The sequence below is a fragment of the Acanthaster planci genome, linkage group LG19 (genome assembly GCF_054643075.1).
Source record: "Acanthaster planci isolate LZ-2023a linkage group LG19, COTS_SCS, whole genome shotgun sequence".
Classification (NCBI taxonomy): Eukaryota; Metazoa; Echinodermata; class Asteroidea; order Valvatida; family Acanthasteridae; genus Acanthaster; species Acanthaster planci.
The window spans coordinates 5687939-5709657 of NC_141795.1; the positions used below are offsets into that span (position 1 = coordinate 5687939).

The 21719-nt window shown below is 39.1% G+C and overlaps 2 protein-coding genes across 2 annotated transcripts; both read right to left on the reverse strand.

Annotated features, from left to right (window-relative positions):
- Nucleotides 1-1041: 1041 nt before the first annotated feature.
- LOC110990897 (gelsolin-like protein 2) lies at nt 1042-9407 on the reverse strand. Its single transcript, XM_087149152.1, has 11 exons — nt 9268-9407; nt 7763-7946; nt 6757-6852; nt 6123-6194; nt 5858-5985; nt 5317-5425; nt 5097-5207; nt 4097-4269; nt 3550-3625; nt 2400-2495; nt 1042-2250 (listed from the first exon to the last, which is right to left on the reverse strand). The coding sequence occupies exons 2-11, from the start codon at nt 7922-7924 to the stop codon at nt 2158-2160; spliced, it is 1116 nt and encodes a 371-aa protein (XP_087005278.1). The 5' UTR covers nt 7925-7946; nt 9268-9407; the 3' UTR covers nt 1042-2157.
- Nucleotides 9408-10927: 1520 nt separating this feature from the next.
- On the reverse strand, nt 10928-21217 carry LOC110980406 (gelsolin-like protein 2). The gene is made up of 11 exons (XM_022237045.2): nt 21077-21217; nt 17399-17575; nt 17063-17158; nt 16735-16800; nt 16288-16415; nt 15136-15244; nt 14630-14740; nt 13832-14001; nt 13300-13378; nt 13023-13118; nt 10928-12677 (listed from the first exon to the last, which is right to left on the reverse strand). Exons 2-11 carry the CDS (start codon nt 17546-17548, stop codon nt 12585-12587), a joined length of 1098 nt encoding a protein of 365 aa, XP_022092737.1. The 5' UTR covers nt 17549-17575; nt 21077-21217; the 3' UTR covers nt 10928-12584.
- Nucleotides 21218-21719: the final 502 nt, after the last annotated feature.

Consider the following 21719-nt stretch of genomic DNA (forward strand, 5'->3'; position numbering starts at 1 on the left):
TGGAGCTAGCCTGCCCTAGTGATGGACTGGACGACTAAAATGTTTATTAAAGAAGAAGAGTTGTTTGGCCAAAAAGTGCATAAAAATAGGAGAAGGTACATGAACATTCAGAGGTATTGCTCTGTTTGCGTTTGATGTGGCAGTGGGCCAACAACAGATGCCGGAGGAGTGGTCGCCACCACGTAACAAAAGGACTAGGATGAGAGTAGACGGAGGGGCAACCGCATAAAAAGTGGGGTGGCCGACAGTTATAGACAAGTTCATCGTGTAAAAGAAGAGTATGGTGGACAGAAAACAAAATTTATGTGGGCCACTGTCTAGAAATTAAAAAGGACAGTTGGAAGACGGAGGTAGGCTACCGAATAGGAGCTAGTACGACTAACAGTCGAAGGCGTAAATCCCGGCAATGGGGTACATATCCCCAACTTTTGAGGGGTGGGCTTTTCGATCCTCCAATATTTTGTGGTGAGCACAAATTGAAGCGGATCGTGCAGAAGTTTTGCACTTTCCAACGACTGAAATGATTTCCATATTATTTTAAAGGGGCGCTTTTTTAAAAGCCATACATTTTTATTTTTATGTAAGATTTGGTATGATGCAAAACATACCATACATGTACACATCATGAACGTCGCCTCCTGTAAAGTATAAATAGTGTCCCCCCCCCCAGCTTGTCCGATTTCTATGACCGGTTAGTCACAGTGTAGAAAGAGTAGCGGTCCGACAGTAGACGTAGGGGGCCATAGTCTAGAAACAGCAACGGTCCGACAGTAGACGCAGGCTGGGCCATATATCTAGAAACAGCAGTGGTCCCGACAACAGACGCAGGGGGCCACGGTGTAGAAAGGGGAGCTGGCCAATTATAATCGACAGGGGGGTCCACCGTACGTGTAAAGGAGAAGTGGGCAGACAGTAGGCGAGGGCCTCCATGTAGATGGGAAGCAGACCTAAGCAATAGGCAGCGTTACCACTGTACTCAGTCCTGAGTGCGCGCCAGCCTAGACTAGATTATATTGTTACAAATGACGTTCTTTAGCTGTATGTGCTTCATATCTACGTAGATTTATTTTTTTAATTCTTAAAATTGAGATTATGAAATTTCAAGTAGACCACTCTTGCATTGTTATTTCACTAAGGTCTTCTAATCATCAGAGACTCCTGCGGTGGTACTTTTCACGGAGGAAGGCAAACATGCACCATTTCAACTACCAGATTATTCGCAAACTTCATTACATGTAATGAAGATTACATCTGTGAACCTTAAAAATTCGATTATCGTTAACAATTTTTCAACCTTAACCAGAATACTTCTGAATCTATTTTTAAGAAACTGACACATCCACTTCTTGAAAAAATCTACTTACGTAGATACATGTACAAGATACATCCAAGCATGGACGTCGTATAAAAGGTTTGGATCGGCAATGTTTTATAATCAGCCCACACAGGTCATTGAAGCCATGGGCGGCCATCGATATCTTATTGTGCCGATTTCAAAGATGATACGACAGATTGCTCGCCCAAGTTAACCGGGTTGTAAATGGCAGGTGAGCCACTGATAACCTTGGTATTGGGTAAATTAAAATGGAAGCCAGTGTCTTTAGTCGATACAGTATTGCTTGTCCACACGTTCATGCATATAAGTAGTATTCTATTGACGAAACCCAAGATCGTGCGTAGGCAACGATCTGGTTTTTCCATTACGATCAATTTTTTCACTGCTTCTAAGATTTTTTATTACTGTTAATTAGTTTAATTAGCTATTTCATATTATCCACTATTATAAACTAAAACGAAAGAAGGGTCTGAAAAAACCCATAATTGTTCAGGGTATTTCTATAGTATAGGCCTGCTTTCGTTTGTTGGTTGGATTTCGACTGCGAAATTGGAATAATTGCTTCAGATTCCACTTCATTAAAATTGAACAGTAGGTGTACTGTTGAAATTAGGTCAATTACCCAGAATTGCACGATTGAAATAAATAATTTACATTTTATCATGAGAAATATGTTTACCATGTTTTCAGTTTCACTGCGGTTTCGAAAACGGTTACACTCGTTGAGCAGTACTGGTTATTAATTGCCAGTACAGCACTTACGTAATCAATCAAATGTTAAAAATTACGATAAGATGTCAGAGGTTGAGGCAGATGCGCACCTAAGAAAGAGTTTGGAAGAATTCAGGTTTCTCGTGTCCCTCGTTCAGGCAAGTGATTGGGATGAAGGGATGCTTAGTGTCTTGAAGATATTTCTGTAAAATGCAAAAAAAAATCTTTCAACAACTCAATCAGAATCTAATACAAAAAGTTGTACACTTTGAGGTCAAACAAGACGAATTTCTAAATGGATAAATATATCCTTTATAATGATCTCTAAATTTTTAATGAATCAAAAACTTACGTGGGCATAAGAGAAAGCATTCCGTCTCTCAGCTGAGTCCGCACCCTTACCCACCCAGACATAAAGTTCTCTTTTGTTGTCCACGATGAAGACATCCTGGCAAGAAATTGAAGGTAAAAAAAAGCGAACAACCTGTGATTTTGGTCAAAACAACTTACAACCTTGGTCAAAACTTGAAATTGCAAAAGCCCATGCAGGATAAACAATGGTATATCCAGCACTCATATAGAGGCAAAGTTTGCTCCTGGTGACCAGCGGCGTAACTACCTGCATGATTACCCCCCCCCCGTGCAGCATCCTAAAGTTAAAATTTGCCCTTAAATTCAGCTGAAGCTTATTTTCTTGTGGTGCCCCCTTGAAAAAATGCGTGCAATCTAGTTTCCCCCGACATTTATCCCTATTTAAACCATTGCTGGAGACAAAATTATGATGTCATTCAGTGAGGAACTGCAGGCTCGTCAACACTTTGAAAGTGGCACTGGAATCTTCCTTTTTTCGAAGTGGAACAAAATGGACAGTTATTAAAAAAACACCCCGTGTCCCCCAACACACATAACAACCCTTATTGTTCAGTGATTGTGTATGGAATTCATTGTAAGGAATTATCAATTTAATGGATATTCTCGTACACAATGTATTAAACAAAAACTAGAAAACAAGCCAATTTGGGGCTTTAATAACAGTTCGATACGTAAATCTGGAGATTTAATGAAATACTTGAATAGACACTGATGTCACTGCTGCTTTGTTTTTTTTTTCATGAAGTTTGCTACCCAACGGTTGCCATTGGCTATACGATTCGTTGGCTTAGCGGGTTACTGGGACCTTTGGGTTTCTCAAGTTTTATTTCATAAAATGCCAAGACACATCCAGGTAATTCCCCAACACGGAAAAATTTGCAAAGAAATATGGTCCGGGCTTACCCCCCCCCCCGGTGCATTTTTCCCATTTTTAAAAAGTTGTAATATTCAGACTATATGTATTCCCTTTCTTCACAAACGCGTGAAACACCTTCAGAAAGAGCGTAAAGAAAGAGAAATCGCATAAATATCCAAACTTTTTGGCCTCCGGCCCCAAAACCTCGGGTCCCTCAAAATTATAGTTCTTCATCCACCCTTGGTTACATGACTCAGCAACTCTCTAAACTTACATTAGAATCCAGCTTGGACTTAGGCAGACTTCCTTCTGCCTCCTTGGTGAAGTAAAGCTTGTCAGTGTTTTTCAATCTGTAACAAAGACACAAAAGAATAGAATGGCTCGACTTATGGAGCGCAAAGTGCATGTTTGTCACGAACGATACTAATAAATTGAAATAAAATTTTATATATAAAGCTTATAGAAAATAATTACGTTTTATATCAAATACATGAATAAATATAATTAAATGAAGTTTGAAGTGCATTCTATTGTTTACAAAATTTCCAGTTTTAGAAAATGCAATATTTCACTACATTTTTACCGTGGACGCGTGTCGATATTCCTGCTGTAATTTTACCGAATTCGCCAAAACTGTGAGGTCACAATATCCTCGTAGGCTAGGCAGTCAGAATATGAAACTCGTTTATAAGAAAACCAAATAGCTAGTAAAAAGGCAGTACATTTTTTTCCCATTTGCAAGACTGAAGCTATTTACTGCAAGACTTTTTTATCCCTTGTTCTCAATTGGAGTCGAATAGTTTATTCACATTCGTACACACCTAAAGAGGGCTGGCTGGGAGTCATCCACACCAACCGCAGCATCCTCTTCGTCTAATGGGTCATCAGAGAGGGCCTTCATAAACTGGTGATCGGGACCAACGCGGTCCGAGTCCAGCACCTGACTGGAGGCCTTCCCGCGAATTCCTTTCAGTTTGGAGATGTACTGCATAGCCTGGAATTTAATATTTGGAAGTGTAGGGCTACCGATTACCGAAAGATGACTCTTATAGATTTTACCAGCACTCAACGAAAGAGATTTACAGAATGTTTTAAAACTTTGGATGCATGTGTTTTGTTTTTCAGCTGGCAGTTCCAAAAAGGAGCAGCATTGGTTATAGAGTCCGTGAGGTACATCTTCTCAGATCCACATTTTGAGAATTTCATTCTCTTTTCCTATGTATGAAAACTGTTTGGAATCCTTTAGGAGTTCAGAGTAATTAAAAAGAAAATTTTCAAAAGCATTTAAATTGTCTCAGCTTTTCTGGACGACTAAGGGTGCTGAACTGTTGCTGTGATGTAATCTAGAGAAGACACTCTTCGATTTCCATTTTGTCCTGTTCAACTTTTGAAGATGTGAAATGATGTGCTCATTTCAAAAAATTCTGAGAAAAGTTTGCACATTGGGTTCCTAATGTACACTTCCATAACAATAATTTATCAAAGAAAAGGAAAATTAAAGAACATATCAAAACTTTCAAGAGCTGTCTGTGCACAAATTGATGCAACGATGAGGCTCCATCCCTATGATAACACAAGGGAGCTCACTGACCACCTAGCCTCAAACCATGATATATTTGTTACATGTTACATCCTTGTCAGCTTGTGCGCACTCCATCTGTTGTTTGATACTGATCCTTGCTACCGCTTTGCCTGCAGTATCAATTGCAGAAAACTACACATAACGTAGGCTACTACTAGCATTGCTAATGTTGATTCTATCATGCGGCGGTTATTGGTGCTGTGGTTGCTGCTGTTAAAATAGTTTTCCTTTTTTATTACCTTAGTTCTCTCGTCCTTGTTAGAAGTCTCGCCATTCCATTGGAAGATCTTCAATCCCAGATCCAATATGAAGACGTCACTTGAGTCCAAACAATGCTTGTTGAGAGGTTTCTGCGAGAAAGACACAAGAATAGGCATATGCACATGTCTTTCTGTATATTCTGAAATAAATGGTATCAGAAAAATACTGTTTTATGTAATGAATAGAATGCGCCCAAACCTCTCTGAGTGTGACATTCTTTTTGTCACCCTTGAACTGCAGCAGACGTGCGGTATACTCCTTGGGTCCCACATGACGGAATCCAGAAGCGGCACCACCCTCCATCTTACTGTGAACAAAATAAGTGCAAGATGCCCAATAGGTCTACAAAATAAATAACTCATCCCTAGGAAAAGAGGAATTTATATATGGAAGATTACATCATGCCACTGATGAAAACCTCAGTATCTCAGCCACTATGACAAGAACGTGTTTACCACATAGGTGTAGGCCTACAGTGAGCGTCTGTTTTTACTTTAAATCAAAATACTGGGAGTGTATGCAACACGCCTGTATTCTTTCATCGTTGATGGTACGTGATGAAATAGGCAAACTGTACTGCACTTTTGAGCGGCTTTTTTCATACACACAAGCATTTATCTGATGATGATGTTGAACGTTTACATTCCTATCGCTAAGCTTCAATTTTATATCCATACTGGGGGGAGATGGTCTTTAAACATTTAAACCTACATAAAACAAGCTTGCAATTCTTTCTTACGTTATTGCCGGAAAGTAACTTTTGAACAAGTCCGATTCGTGATCCATGACCTCGCGGTGCTGCACTGGCTTATCGTCCAGAAGATGGTCTAATTCCACCGTTTTGTAAGCTGCAGTACCATACTCATCCTGGCAAAACAATGAAGACTAGGGCTTACAAAATTCCAAGAAAATGCTTTAAAAAATGGAACGCAACAACGTAACAATTGAAACCCACGGATCCAATTTGGTGTCTAGACAACGTCGCAAGTGTGTCTGCATATTACCTGTGTGGAGTACTCCCCTATCCAGAAATGAACGTCGTAGAGCAATTCCTCAGATTTCGATTCGGGGTTTTTCTGCAAGAAAAGAATTAAGCATTGCCTAATGACTGATTATCTACAATGACCCCAGGGGACTCTATTTAACATTTAGCATTTTGTATAATGCAATTATATATAACAGGTTTGCCCTTACCCAACGTATATTAATAAGCACTGTAATTTTCAAGATGTATTTTTTTAAGGGCAAACCTGTTATATATAATTAACATCTCCCCAACGCAAAAAATACATCTTGAAAATTGTTCGCGGTACCCGCTGCTCCATTTGACTCGGACCGGCCAGCCGATCCCGGCAAGCTCGGTGGTCGAGTGGTTAAGACATCTGCACTAGTAAGCAGGAGGTCGTGGGTTCGAGTCCCACCCGAGTAAGCTTGTGAGGTTTTTTCGCAAGCTCTCGGACAAGCACTGAGCATACAGTGCTTATTAATATACGTTGGGTAAGGGCAAACCTGTTATATATAATTAACATCTCCCCAACGCAAAAATACATCTTGAAAATTGTATAATGCAGTCTGTTTGGAATAGTGTGAAATCTCCTCAAATGAAGACTTGTATTGGTCTTTATATACAATACTTACATAGGTGTTTAGGATGATGTACGAGTCACCATTAAAGAAGTTACCGTAGTCTTCCTTTGGCCAGTGTTCCACCTTGAACTTGTTAATGCGCCAAATCTAAAATGAAAAACTACTTTTATGACCCATGAGTCATATCAACCAGGATAAAAGGCTTTTGCCCGAGATTATACAATCATTCTTAAATTTTAACCACTACCTGCCAGGCGACCCGTTTTCGGGGATATAGGCTTTGTATGCAGAGCCGGGGAGCCGCAACTGGGACAAAAGAGTTTGGCCTTATAACAAAAGACCATGCTCAGCACAAAAGACTGAGGTGCTGGGCATTACCGACATTTTTTCGCTCTCAATAGCGGAGATAATCCAGCCTTGTTTTGAAATAGTATACCGCGGTTTGAGGCATTTGAATTAGAGCGAGCGGATTACCACAGGGGACAAAATCTCTCCGCCACCCGGTTTCGGGAACAAAAGAATCTTATGTAACACCGTACAATCTGGGCTCTTTTTCCAAGGCTGCATGCCTCGCTGAAATATTCAGGAGTCAATGAATTTCACCTTCAGCTTTAGAGTAGTTGCCCAAAGAGTCCTTCATTTTGGTATAAACGGGCATTAAATGAAATGATAAATTTTTGAAGAATTTTGATAACGGATAATCTTGAAAATGATCCGGCAGCAAGTTTAAAACCCAAGCAGCCTTGTCATAATAATTTTAGGGAATTAGCTTTTCCTTTGTTAATACAATTTTAAAAAACACACAGAAAAAACGATATACCCTTTTATATAGAGTTACAATCCAACTTGATCAAAAAATTCTCCAGGTTAATTTCCATGTTTTAAACATTTCTCTCCACTTTGAGGTGAACAATTTTCAGATTCGTGATTCAACGCATAAAAGGCTGTAATATACATTGAAGTTAAGCTATACAGTTTACGTATGCAATGTGTGTTAAAATTGGTAATTTTTTTGAAAAGTTGATCATTATCGATAATACACGACAGCTTCTTATACCTGCAAACCTGGCTTCAAACCAGCACCCCTCCATGCGATCTCGTGCTTGGCCGATTCCTTCTTAACCGATTTTTCGGTATCGGAACCGAAAAGCGCCAAATTGGAATCTTTCCAGTCGTACTTCTTTGCCTTAACGAGTCCGCGGGTCGGTGGGGCGGCCATCTTGATGGATGTTTGTTTGAATCTAGCAACGTACCAACACATATTGCAATGTCAAAACAACTGTAGGCTAATTTCGAATTGGCAGAAAATAGTGAACAGAAACAACTCTTGATGGTCATACAAGGTGTAAATTGACAACATATATGTAGCCCTGAATATTTACGAAAATTCCCTCGAATTGGAAGCAGTTCATTTACGTTCTGGGAAAAAATCAGCCGAAAGTGAATTTTCATTCCAGTGGTGTCTTTTCGTGTCCTTTTCCCCGTATGCAGTTCTGAAAGTAAAACAAGAACCACGAACTCACACAGATTATACAGGCACGCCCAGTATGGAAACCTCCAGTCATTCCTCAAAGAAAAATACATGCCCATATACGGTCACAAGCCGCCACTCAGATACAATGAACGAACACTCTCCCGGCGCAGATGGGATTCTCAGTGAACTCCCGCGTCTGGGGCTAGTAATACTCAGTGAATTGCGGAGTCGGCTTGAACACACAAGTCGCATTCTGCAATGACTGTGACTCTTTGGAATATCAAGGTTAAGCTCAATATAGTCTGAAACCTCAGGCCGCTCAGACAAGAAAATATCCGGGTAAATTCTTATTCTATTTACATGTCTGTGATTCTATTTCTAAATCTTTTTGAGATTTTTAATGTAAGACGCTATATCAAGAATAAACTATTATTTTTATAATTACTATGAACAGCAATCATTTTATAACACAGCGAGAGAACAACCAACACTACAAGGACTCGTCGAGAGATTAAGACAGAATTATTAACAATGATCTGTGTCAGGCTTCGCTACCCCTAATCTGAGATGTAGTTTAACAATGTTTCAACTTCTACAATAAATGTTCGCTGTATAAAACGCTATTTTCTACAGCACCCTACATAAACTAAAAAAGAACAGAAACCCCAATACCTACCGGTCGAAATACCTAATGCGACAGGAATGATACGGAAAACCAGATGCAGATCAAGTTAGAAACCTTACAATTTGTTCGAGAACATTTTGTTTCACTTTTTCTTTTGTGGAGGTTCATTTCTTTCAGAAAAACAAGAAAACCACATGACGAATCAGTGTAGACTCACATATACGGCTAACCATGAGAAAAAGATTGACCCTGATTGAAGCTCTGTAAAGAGTAGAAGCCACAATACTAACAAGTAAGTGCCAGTGGCAATTTAAACAAATTCCATTCTGCCTGTAGTGGTGTCCTGTAAAGGGTCAAAATGAGTCTGGAAACTATTATTTCAATACCAGACTATATAAATATGAATAAGATTAAAGAAAAGGGATCCAATATTGACAGGGTCCCATGCCAAAAAGACGCCTACCTTCGATTGTTGATCCGGTCTGAGTGATCGTGATCCTCCCGCTCAGGACTGCAGCAGGCAACGACTGAAAACGGCAAGCCAGATGCACCTAACCCAGTACGTCTTCAAAAGCCAACGCCCATCAGCTGTCAAATGATTGGATCCGGCCACGGTTGGAATGTAAAAATCATATGTATCCCGTTAACTGGAAGATGATCCCTTCATGAGAAAGAATGCGAAGACTTGTGCTAGCCTATCTGGGGAGCAAATAATGTACACACACACCGACAGAAAGTCGCGGCATGAAAGATAGGAATGCTATTTAGAGAAACGAAGTCAGTCCGAGCTTTGGTCCGAACATGGTCGGAGGATTACGGGATGCATTCTAACATTATCATAATTGAGGCAAATTAATAACAAGATTGGATGAACACGCGAAAACGCCCGAGTTTTGGGTTCTAATTTGCGTGAATAATTTAGCCTGGGATGCAGCGCAATGCTTTGAACAAAACTCCGCCAGTCCCTTAATTGCCCCTTTATTATGATAGATTATTATATTCGTAAAAGTCATTTCTAGAGGCGAAGATCGACCTTCACTCACCGTAGCCTAACTGTATATGATTTTGATCCTTGACCAAGGCGTTGGACAAATCTGGCCTAGTAAGCGCGAGCACCCGTCGTTCACGATGACCCGCTCGCGCATTATTGGCCAACAAAAATGAATCATGAAAAGCCTGCTTTGAGTGTCCTTCCTCTGTGGTGTGATTGGCTCAAAATACGCTGTTAATATAAGACCATAAAAAAATATCCTTACCCCCCCCGTCCAAAACTGAATGAAAAATAAATTCAAAATACATTTAAGCCAGATGTTTGACTAAACAAGTTTTTTTTACTCATAATATTGACAAAAATATATCTGATCACGGTGATACGTAGCCTTTCCAGGTTTTTCTACTCAACTGGCAACGCGTGACACGTACACGAAAACGTACAGTGCATGTACATACACGTAACGCATTGCGCTGAGTAAACGGAGGTCTGTTTGCCGGCGTGGGTTTCGTTTGTAAGGCCCGATCTCCCTTCGACAAAATTAAAACGCCGATTCCGCCTTGGAGTTGGACAAGGCAAAACCGTTTCTAATAGACGAAGGAAAACGTTAAGCACCCTAACAATCTCTTATTTTACAATAAACGAGTCTAGCGCCCTCTGCACTCTGAGGATTCCTGACATTTTTGTCAACACTGCATCCGTTCATAATTCCCCTGCGGTTTTCGTCAAGACTGTTTATATTCATCTGGTCATAACATTAAATACCAAGCGAAGACGAAATAACGTCGAGATAAAAACTGACCATTTAAGAAGGATCCTCCAGTCAACCACAGGGGAAGTGTAGGCCTACTGAAGGTTTCAATCCGATTCTCTCACCGAGATAAAAGAATCTCTAATTACTATTATCACAAAAAACTATAAGTACGTGAACGTAAACTATCGATATTATCCTCTCAAGTTTAGATACTTCTTGTGGTTTGTTACTATTTCTCAAAAATTAATATTCTGGAATGGACTAAAATCATCTAAACTGATATTTGGCAAGAGAATTATTGTCATTTCAGCTTGACAAAAAGTTAATTTGAAATGAAATAAACAGCTCAAGCAAAGCACGGACTTAGCAAGCAACAGCTGCTGTAACTACTTAAATTTGTTTAATTTATTGTTCATTCAAAAAACTAGAAATTCCTCATTAGAAAAAAATATATATCTGATTTCTGTCTTCTACGCGGAAGGTCTCTAGACTTAATTTCTTATTCCCATACACATAACAATACATGTATATAAGCTCAATAAAGACTTGATGTTCATTTTCTTTGATCAAAGGGAATAAAATACGCATCACTATAAAAAATAAATGTTTGTAACAATTATGTCAACTGCGAATATTGTCTGATGTTTTCAATCATTGGGAACATAGGGTCAAAGACATACTTTCACTAGAAGCAAATGCATTTCATCATCTTAAAAATGCCAATCACAATATCTTATTACACAAACTGCATAAATTTGAAGCAGAAATTCAGGTAACAGGCACTTGACAAACCTTGATTAGATGACATGAACAATATTATAACCAGGTCCCTTTGAGGAATGTTGATTTTTAAATCTAGTAAACACAATATCAACTGACTATCACCAATGTAGATTATCAACAACAGTCAACCAAGACCCACATACATGTGAGTCTGTAATATCCCTACGAACAAAGTTTAAGCTTTAAAATATGACCAATGTGGAGTGTTTTACAAAGATAATTCAACTTTCCTTTTTTTTTCTTCTGCATATTTAAGGAATTGCTTCGGTCCTCGATTTGTGTATACATGTAGCATGTACAATCTATTTTCATTTTGAGTGTGAAAATTTCAATAAAAGCAAGGAACAGTGGAATGTTAAATAATCAGATGAAATGAAAACCACTGTAAAACAGTATGTGAAATTACTACTGAAAGACCGTGACGGCAAAGCTTGTTCTACAGACACAACTGGGGAAGAAATTCATTCTGGGTAGAGGTTTGAGCAAAAACATGTATATCCTTGCCAACAAATTGACAGAATCACGCGGATGTATTTGGGACTTAAATACAGTCAACTCTTGCTTTAGTAAAATTGCAGTGACCAGACGAATTAGTGTACTATAGCCAGAACTTGGCCACAAACGGAGTGGAAAAACAAAGGAAAGACGAGAATTTAAGAAAGAGGGATTCACGGACTTTGCTCCTTAAAAAGTTTTGTTATATTACCCATAACTTTCAGGGTGTATGTAAAATCATATTGAAATTGGAGGATTTGGGACTGTTCTATGTATACATTTTGTCATAAAGCAAAAACAAACGTTTAAAAAATAAAGCACATATGAAGTGTGCCTACCCTGGCTACTATCTCAACCCTTCCAAAAGTACTGCATTATGTCCCATTATTTCCAATTGACCTGGGACTAATTACATGTGCAACAATACATGCAAAATGGGATTTCAAATAATAGGAACAATACTTAAGGATTAACGACTTTGAATAGAGCTATGAAATGTCTTAATATTGAGACACTTCTGCAGGTTCAAGAAAAGCAAAAGAAAAAACGATGTCCCCTTTTATGAAAAAGGAAAACAATGATTAATTAATGCTGCTTGCAACATTAAAAGTTCTTTCCAATAACCATCAATGCATCTCATACAGTAATACACATGCAAGAATTTTACAGCACTTAACTAATTAACACCTATAAAAAATGGTGGTTGTTGGCTTCAGTTCATCATATCTTTCAGATCACAATATTATGCTCTACCATCTTACTTCATGAGGCTATTGAATTCAGCACTTTCCTTGCCCTCCTTGTACACAGTGACAGGAATGAGAGGATGTTTGGTTTTCATCAAGTAGCTCTGCCATCAGAAGGAAAGTAGTGTAAAACATTTTTTATAAAGTTCATTCCTAGTAGAGGTTTGGAAATACATCATAGAAGTCAAGGTTTTGTAACCCCAGACTGAAGTCTTAGGACCCCAACATGAATTCACAGGGCTACTTCTTGTACATCTTGTATAATGTAATCCCAAAGGAAATACTTTCACCAACAGGAATCAACATTCATAAGATAATCCAGGTAAAACATCAAAATGCGGGGCAGACTTCTACTTTGAGTGATGAATTCAATTATTTATTCAAGATAAATTTATTAAATATGGTTTCCAAACATCAATAAAAGGCATGCTATACAGGCTGTGACTTACATGAGCATAGGTCAATCCATTCTTCTGCTCATCTGGGCTAGCCCCATTACCCACCCAAACGTAGAGTTCCTTCCCAGAATCCACCAGAAACACATCCTTAGTAAATGAAATGGACAAATACAGCAATAAAGCATAAAAAAATCTGCAGAAAGCCTTAGGGACAAGCCAACATTGTGGGCATGCACACATAAACAATGTTACCTTTTGTCATGGTTATGATTATTTAGGGTTCTGTTGCTGTAATTCTTCAAGACATCAAACACAATTTTTAACCTACCTTAGACTCAAGGTAGCTTCGGCCAAGCTTACCCTCAGACACAAGGGTCATCTCCATGGACCCTGTCTCATCAGACACCCTTAGATGGAGACACGAATGTTGTGCCGAGAAAAGAAATAAGCCAGGAACATGTGTAAATGTTTTGATAAAGAATTCAGACCTTTATGTCAACAAGCTTGGCCCATCTGCGGATTACATGGACTGCTCAGTCACTGTTGTCATTGCTAGTGTTTTCAATTGGCTATGTATATCTACAAGAGGTATTTTGCCAAGCAATGATCTCCAATTAGATGACAAGGCATGCATGTCTATCTTCACTGAGACAAGAGGCAGTATTGTAGTCAAAAGTGCTGCCGGTTCAAGTACAAGTACTTGGACATTCGAGTACGAGTACAAAACTAGATATTAGTACAACACTGGAGCCACCAGGATACTCAACAGATCAGTTTCAGAAGCATTCTGCAAAATGTCCATTCTCTATAATTTAAGAACACTAAAATTTCAACTATTTTCCAAGAGCATGATTTGTTACCGAAAGATGGATGGCTGAAAATCTGTGTCGTCTTCTTCCTCCTTCTCCACTTCCTGATCAGGCAACTTTTCATAAAACTTGTGACTGGAAGGGATGTCTCTTTCATCCAGTGATTCAACTGTTGGCTTGCCACCACGCTCAGACTTGACTTGCTGAAGGTACTGGACTGCCTGTATACCACAATCAGTTGACACCACAGCTTAACAATTAGGATGGAGTACATTATAACTCTGTCTTAAACATTTGATGTAGTTTATTTTACAAAGTCTGTAAGTTTCAAGTTCACAAAACATTCCTTGACTATATGTACATGTAGTCAACCCTAAACACTAATGACAGAAAAAAAAAATTTCAAAAAGAAGCATTTCCCTCCTCTAAGGCATCACATTTAGCATGATATAATCATTCTAGTAATACCTGGTTTACAGTGGTCATTCATCACAGAGCAGTGCTGTACATGTAATATGAAATTGGGGTTGGGACACTTCCATGTGAACCAAAATCAGCACAAACTGGATGTTGACATACATGTACAGTAATGGACTGATCTGATCTAACTCAAGGAGACAATTCATGGGACTGAAGCATACAGCAGCAGTCAGAAAGAAAGCCACAGCCAGAGAGGAAGCAACAGCTGGAGACAAAGCCAGGGCAAGAGGAGAAGCTACATGTATGTCTATCTGGAGGGGAAACCAAAGCCAAAAAGAAAACTGCAGCTAAAGAAGAACCCACAGCCGCATACCGTACAACCAGAAAGAAAAAAGATGGAGATAATACCAATGTCTGAACCACTCTTACCTTGAACTTTTCGTCCTTGTTGCAAGTGGCACCATTCCACTGGTACAATTCCAATCCCAAATCCAGGATAAAGACATCAGTTGAATCAAGAGACTTCCTGGACAGGGGAACCTGGAAAAAATAGAGTTAAACTCATAAAATACCTTAATTGTCAATGATATGCCCCATATGAATATAACGGTAATATCTCAATCAATCCCATGCCGTACTTCAAATCATACCACAAGCAGAAGAACCAGCTGTTGGGATTGAAAGGACGGCCTTTCATACAAATCACAGAAGCAGCTTGTCAACTGACATGAAACTATGACAAGAGGCTGACTCACACTGTGTAATTCACATGTCATTTCTTGTGATAGTTTGTCTTGTTACATGTACCTGTACATTCTTGACAAAAAGGAACTCGGTTTGGTTCTTGCTTTATTTAAAGAGCACAGACGGGCAGAAGATTTGTCATAAGAAACAAAATGATTTCATCTATTTGCTACAAAAAGGGAATGACATACTTCACGCATCTGCACGCTTTTCTTTGTCCCATGGAAGTGGAAAAGGCGTGGTTCATACTCGGTGGGCTTGACATGACGGAAACCACTTTCTGCACCTCCTTCCATCAGACTGTCAGCAAAGCAAACGGTTTGTTTATCATTTTAAAAGAAACCCAAAAATCCAACATGGATAGTTACTTAGGGCTAAAAAAAGAAACTAGTTCCGTTGCTATTTACGCGTCTCTCAAAAACAGGTTGGAAATTTCGGTCGTTTTCATTGTGCTGATTAAAAAGGTATTCAATCATATGCAAATTTTGGCCTGGACCATTTCCATTTGCTTGACAAAAGCTATAAAATGTTGTCACTAAAAAATGATAAAATTGCCTTTAGGAATACAATATTTACAGTTGATAATCATAAATACAATGCAGAATTCAGATCAAGCACAGCACTACACACAACAGTTGTCACAATGAGAAACTGGCCGATAATGCCTGTACACTGCATGGTTTGCCTCATGTGAAGGAACTTTTGTGGTAAAATAACTCACTTCAAAATACAGGTGGTACAACCTCAAAATCATTTCACGAAGACAGAAATTCTTTCACAGACAAGAGATCAAATTTTGGAATTTTTATTGCCAACATCTTCTAGGTAAATGCACATCACTGCTCAGTTCAACATGTAGCTGTACAGTTGCGAGCATGTCTGGTGTAGTTTAAAGATGATATTTTGGATGGGATATATAGACTGGTTTCTACATTCCATTATTCCTTCTTTGGCAATGGGGAAGTGCGGTGGGAACCAGTACAGCATTGCTTCAATGTACTGAAAATTATTACACACGTTTTCATCACCGAGAGAGAGAAGTGCACAAGGAACTTGTGAAAATAAAATAAATTCTTTTTTTGAAGACAGAAAGGTAATAGGAGTTTTTACTTTTTAATTTATAATTTGTTTTTATGACTTGCTACTAAAAATGTTAGGGTGTTGCACCCAAAAATTAGGGTCGGTTAGGGGACCAGAAGCAAGAGTATGTTTTGACCAAACCCTTCATGTATAAAAACCCATCATTTCTCATGTATATAGTGGTTGCAGTCATTTCCCATAGGCCAAAATACATGCATGTTTATGTACTGCAAGCCCTATACAGCAAAAAGTGCTAGTCTCACCTCAAGGTGGCAAAATAACTCTTGAACAGGTTAGATTCATGACTCATGACCTCGCGATGCTGAATTGGCTTATCATCAAGCAGAGTGTCAAGCTCAACAGTCTTGTAAGCTGCGGTACCATATTCATCCTGAGGACAAGCATTGTAGATTTTAGAATGTAACAAGACACAAAGTAAGTTAGTGAGAAGTGAGTTTGCCTATTAACAGCACTATCCTTCATTGTTCAATACGAACAGGCCAATCTTTAGTCTAATTATTCTCCAGTAACCAAATGTACACATATCTTTCTCATGGACAAACATGGAAGGCCTTTGCCTTTGAGAAAGATTCTGTAGAATCGAAACGTCAGGCCCTCCATATTTTGTGATTTGTACTTTAGATGATGGTAGTCAGCAAGCAGTTCACTTCAGTTCCTTATACGTCTATGATTCGATAGATACACTTTACCTGTGTGGAGTACTGACCAATCCAGAAGTGAACATCGTAAAGAAGCTCTTCACTATCTTGCTCTTTCTGTAAAAATCCAACATAAACTACATGTATATTACCAAAGTTTATTATACGTTGAAATCACCACGAATGGAATTCTGTCAGACAAATCTGAGTCTGAATGTCTGTTAACCTTGAGCAGGTCAGTTCGCCTATATGTCTCACAAAGCAGAACAGTATTTAAAAATAAAACTGAAGAAGGGCAAACTACTGTAAATATTTAAATTCTGAAATCAATGTCAAAATATACAAGAATTTTTTCAGCCTAAAGAAGAAAGTAACTTACATAGGTATTGAGAATGATGTAAGAGTCACCACTGAAGAACTTTCCATAGTCTTCTTTGGGCCAAGACTGGACCTTGAATTTTACAATACGCCAAATCTGAAAGCAGGAATTAAAAAAAATGAAACGCTTTATGTGTTTTGAAGAACCAGCAAAGTAACTTTGGTGAACAAAGCCACAGAAACAAACTACAGTTGGTTTAAAAGGGTCTAACATTTATCAAACTAAATTTTGGGGAAGATAGCAGTTTTTTACACCCTGGAAATATTCTGAAAGTGCATGGGTTGGCTACTTTATGTTGAAAAATGTTGCAAAATGTTATAGATTACTGAAATGTACCTGAAGCCCAACTTTCTGGCCAGCCCCCCTCCAGGCCGGCTCGGTCTCAGCCGAGGCTTTTTTGACTTGCTTCTCCGTGTCTGAACCAAAAAGAGCCAGGTTAGAATCCTTCCAGTCATACTTCTTGGCTTTGACTAAACCACCAGGCATCTTGAGAGCTGTTTACTGTTGTTGTTACTGAGGTAAATAATGCACAGTGAAACAAATAGTAAAACCACCATGACGAGACAAGTGCTAAACAACAAATTTGAAAGAGTACCAGTTAAAAACAACACACAATTCTGCCCAAATAAACTTCGCTCTACCATGCAAGGTCAATCCATATGAGCAACAGACATACCACTGGTATGAACTCAACAGTAACAGAATTCCCATAACAAAGGTATTGTCAAAGGCATAAACAGGCAGTCATAACCTGGGGCTCTCTGGGTAAGTCAGTGTAAGGGTTTTAGCAGAGAGAAACCAATCATGCAATGCTGTGGTCCTTCAGTTGTGACTGGTACAATAAAATATTAAAGTTGCAAGCACAGCTGCAGCCACCTATTCCTACTGCAGACCTGTATATAATTTTCTAATGCTAGTTTCTTTCCTTGGCTTTAGTCTAAAAATATACATGTACCTTCCTTCTCCACCTCCCAATAACACAACCATGCCTTCTGTTAGTTTCCAATAACAGGTACAGGAAAGTACCTGTCACGACATATCAGTCGTGAAACCAGGTTTTTAAAACAGATGTTTACATGTACATGTACGTACAACAATGCTCCAAACCATTCACATTAAACAGGAAATGATTACATATGAAATTACCCTCTTGGTTTACTCAAGAAATATTACATAACATAATTCAGTCGCTGCAGTGCAACAAACCTGAAACAAATACTTCAGTGTTTGGTCCTTTCCATGATGTGTTCAAAGCTTATTGCACATGTGCAGATCGTGTACATGATGATGTAGGTCTACAATGTGTCAGCATAGTTACATGTAAAGATAATCTGTAAACTGTGACTACATGCATACAGCATGTCCCAGTATTTCCTGATCAGTATTGGCAAAACTTTCCATGCAATGCTTGGATTTCAGCATATACATGTATGCTGAATTTGCGCATTTGTGCATGAATGCATCCACACTTTTGTCTACAGTACTAATTTGGGACTTCCTAACAGACTAAGTTAAACAAAGTACACATACAGTACAACTGCATGTAAACGGGCCTCTCTAAAAAAAAATGCATGCACTTAAACATCAAAGATCATCCCTCTGAATGTAAATCGTACAAGTACTGCACAACCATTAGCTTAGAGGTAGAAAAAAATGTACAATGTATTAAGCAATGCCATCAGTCCAAAGTTCACTTGCATGTATTGGCAGACAGGCAAAACACTGTACACAGTCGGTGCCTCTGATCAGAGGCCTACTGCATTCATGTACATGCAGGATATACACTGTAGCCATGTACGCATGCTGCGACCTGCTGATACAGCGGCATTACAACAGAACAAGAGAACACACCCATAAGTAAAATCCAAACATACAGGCGGAACATGCGTTTCCTCATCTACATAAAAGGTTCTCTCCTTAGTATAGTACATGTACGTACATTTACAAGAAGACAGTGTGGGCAAAATAAAGGGGAAAAAATGTGCAAATGTTCAAAATATGGGGCACAGGCAGCAACTGCTGGATTTGCTAATATATGTTCCCGTAGGCATGGTAGGAAAACACTGCTATTCTTACATGTACAACTAACACAATCATTAAATATTATTTTCAATGAAGATATTGAATTTCAGAGAGGGGTCTAAACAAAGTAAGCCTACAGAGTACCAGCAACCTACTGCCATGATCAAATATGAACCATGCTCCCAACAGTTTTGAAGGGGTTACCGTTTACATACTGTACAAAGAACCTGTTTCATATCTCTGTATGGTTTATAATGCAATGATAAACTAGTTAATTATTAGTAAACACATCTTTTTTGGACATCACATTGTGGCAGAACTGGATTTTTGGAAAATCGATGCTTAAGTCGTGGTTGCAATTCCATAGTCTGCACGGAACTCTTGGCAAAACTACATGTATAGCTTCCCTCAAGTTGTTGTTTGATATTGGACTGAGATATGTAAAAAAACTTTGAAGTTTGGCCCAGTAAAGTCACGTGAACATGGGAGAGAAATAACAGCCAGAGACAGATATATGGAGAGGCTCTGGTAAGGTAATGCAGATTCATGTATACCTGTACACGCTCTTTCCAACATGCATGACCGTATAGTGGCCAGTTCCCTTATTTCGCTAGTTACTGTGAAAACCAATCAGACTTGACAATAGGTGGCGAAATTATGGACTTGGTGACAATACGGTCATGCACGTTATACCGTAAAGGCAAAAAACATAAAGTTTAAGTGGCAACACATAAATTTTGATCCAATTATATATTGTGTTGGGCTATTTTATGGCATTTCAATACTAAAACATATTCCAGATTTATACTGGTATTAAATTCTGGCCTATTCAACTTTACCATTTAGCGATTTTTGATTCACACAGAAAATAAAATGTAGTTTTGTGCATTACCTCACAGACTCAGGACCTCTGCAACATACACGTACTACGCGAGTGTTTTTTGGGGTTGCTCTTTAAATATGTCAGAAAGTTGGAACTTTAGAAATTAGACAAATATTGTTGTCAAACAATGATTAATCATGTTCATGTATGTATTCCTTTCTTTTCTGCGTAAAAATCGGGGGAACACCAAGAAGGTGGGTTATAATATTACATGTACTGGGTAGCTGACCCCCAGAACTATGGGGTCTGATGTTCGGGGAGTGGAGCAGACATCAGACGTGTCAGACCCCGCAGTCGTGGGGGTAACACTGCATGTAGGTGGCATTTTGTGAATGACCACCACAAATGGAAGCCTGTATCGGCCCCTCAAAATGCAGTCAAATACACATAGGCCCAATGCCATGACTGGAGGATACATCTGGGGCACCCTTTGTAAACTTTTAACTAAGTGGAGGAAAAGACTAGACCGACCCAGGCCTACACCTAGTCTGAAAAATAACTTTTAACTTAACTTTATACTTTCACTCACAGCAAAGCATTACGAAAAATTTTAAACGACGGAAGAAATGTTTTCAATGATGGTTATACCTATAATTCCAAGTGTTTTAAATACTTCAACATTTTCACTGCTAAAACTGACTTTTTGGGACATGTTAAACTACAGCAAGGGGAAAAACAGTAATTTCCGTTTATTGAAATCTTACCAATAACATACGACTAAAAAGTAAAACTCACTGATGTTCGCATACATGCACAGAGGAATAAGGGGAAAACTCTTCCCAAGCGTGTTTGGAATCCTTGCCGGATATTATGTCACAAATCGGTCACGAACTCAAACCAACTGGTAAACATGCTCGGTCAGTCCATTCCTCCATGGTCAATCCGAGGTGGGCGAGACCCGCGGGCACACAACAGGCTGCACCTCAGCACTCAGGGTCGCTCGAAGCTTCTCGCGGTGACAGCTTGTAATGTACATGTACATGTAGTTGCGCTACACACAAACTCACACACACACACGCACAAAGCTCAAGAACATCTTAGAGGAGCACTTGATACATGCAACAAAGGGCTCCTGTCATATTCACGATATTTACATGTACCTTACCTACCTGTGGAATGGGAACACGCAAAAGCAACTTTACCGATACAAGGCTATATGGATGGAGTTCGTGGACACTTCTTACATGTACCATACGCGTACCGAACCGTACCTGCTGTAAGTTAAATGTACTGTACTTGCGCGCAGTAACGACATATAGCGGCTAGGATATGCATAATGAACCTGGGCGCGGCGCCCAGTTCATGTGCGCACTGGTTGCGCGCACTTCCGCATAGTTAGTCTTATATCAAGTCGTTTACGGCAAAAACTGAATGGAAATCATACACAATTAAGTACAACTTACTGCGCAAAGCTCTGAAAAAGTCTACAGGTGAATAAGCCCACAATCAGTCCGCCAACGCCCACACTTTCCAGCTTTACTAGTACGCCCTGCCTGCCAGTCCTAGTAGCTAGTAAACTCAAGTACATGAACATGTATGAACATGTACATGTACATATACGTGCACATGTAAAAAGGACAGGAAATTACTGGGAAATAACTCGTCACCCACTTTACAACATGAACATGTACATGTATCACAAGTGGTGACGCGCAGTGACCCCAGGTCACAGGCTCGAAGCTATCCATCCAGTAAAATAGAGATATCTGTGATGTACATGTACATACACATGTACATGTACATGACCTAATG

What these genes read in the sequence shown, in the direction of transcription:
- LOC110990897 (XM_087149152.1), bottom strand. Translation starts at nt 7,924, where the DNA reads ATGGCCGCCCCACCGACCCGCGGACTCGTTAAGGCAAAGAAGTACGAC. An exon ending in ACATCATCCTAAACACCTAT is followed by an intron (nt 6,195 to 6,756) that starts GTAAGTATTGTA and finishes CTTTTCTTGCAG; the next exon opens with AAAAACCCCGAATCGAAATC. An exon ending in ACAAGGACGAGAGAACTAAG is followed by an intron (nt 4,270 to 5,096) that starts GTAATAAAAAAG and finishes ATTAAATTCCAG; the next exon opens with GCTATGCAGTACATCTCCAA.
- LOC110980406 (XM_022237045.2), bottom strand. Translation starts at nt 17,548, where the DNA reads ATGCCTGGTGGTTTAGTCAAAGCCAAGAAGTATGACTGGAAGGATTCT. An exon ending in ACATCATTCTCAATACCTAT is followed by an intron (nt 16,801 to 17,062) that starts GTAAGTTACTTT and finishes GGATTTTTACAG; the next exon opens with AAAGAGCAAGATAGTGAAGA. An exon ending in AGTTATTTTGCCACCTTGAG is followed by an intron (nt 15,245 to 16,287) that starts GTGAGACTAGCA and finishes CTTTGCTGACAG; the next exon opens with TCTGATGGAAGGAGGTGCAG.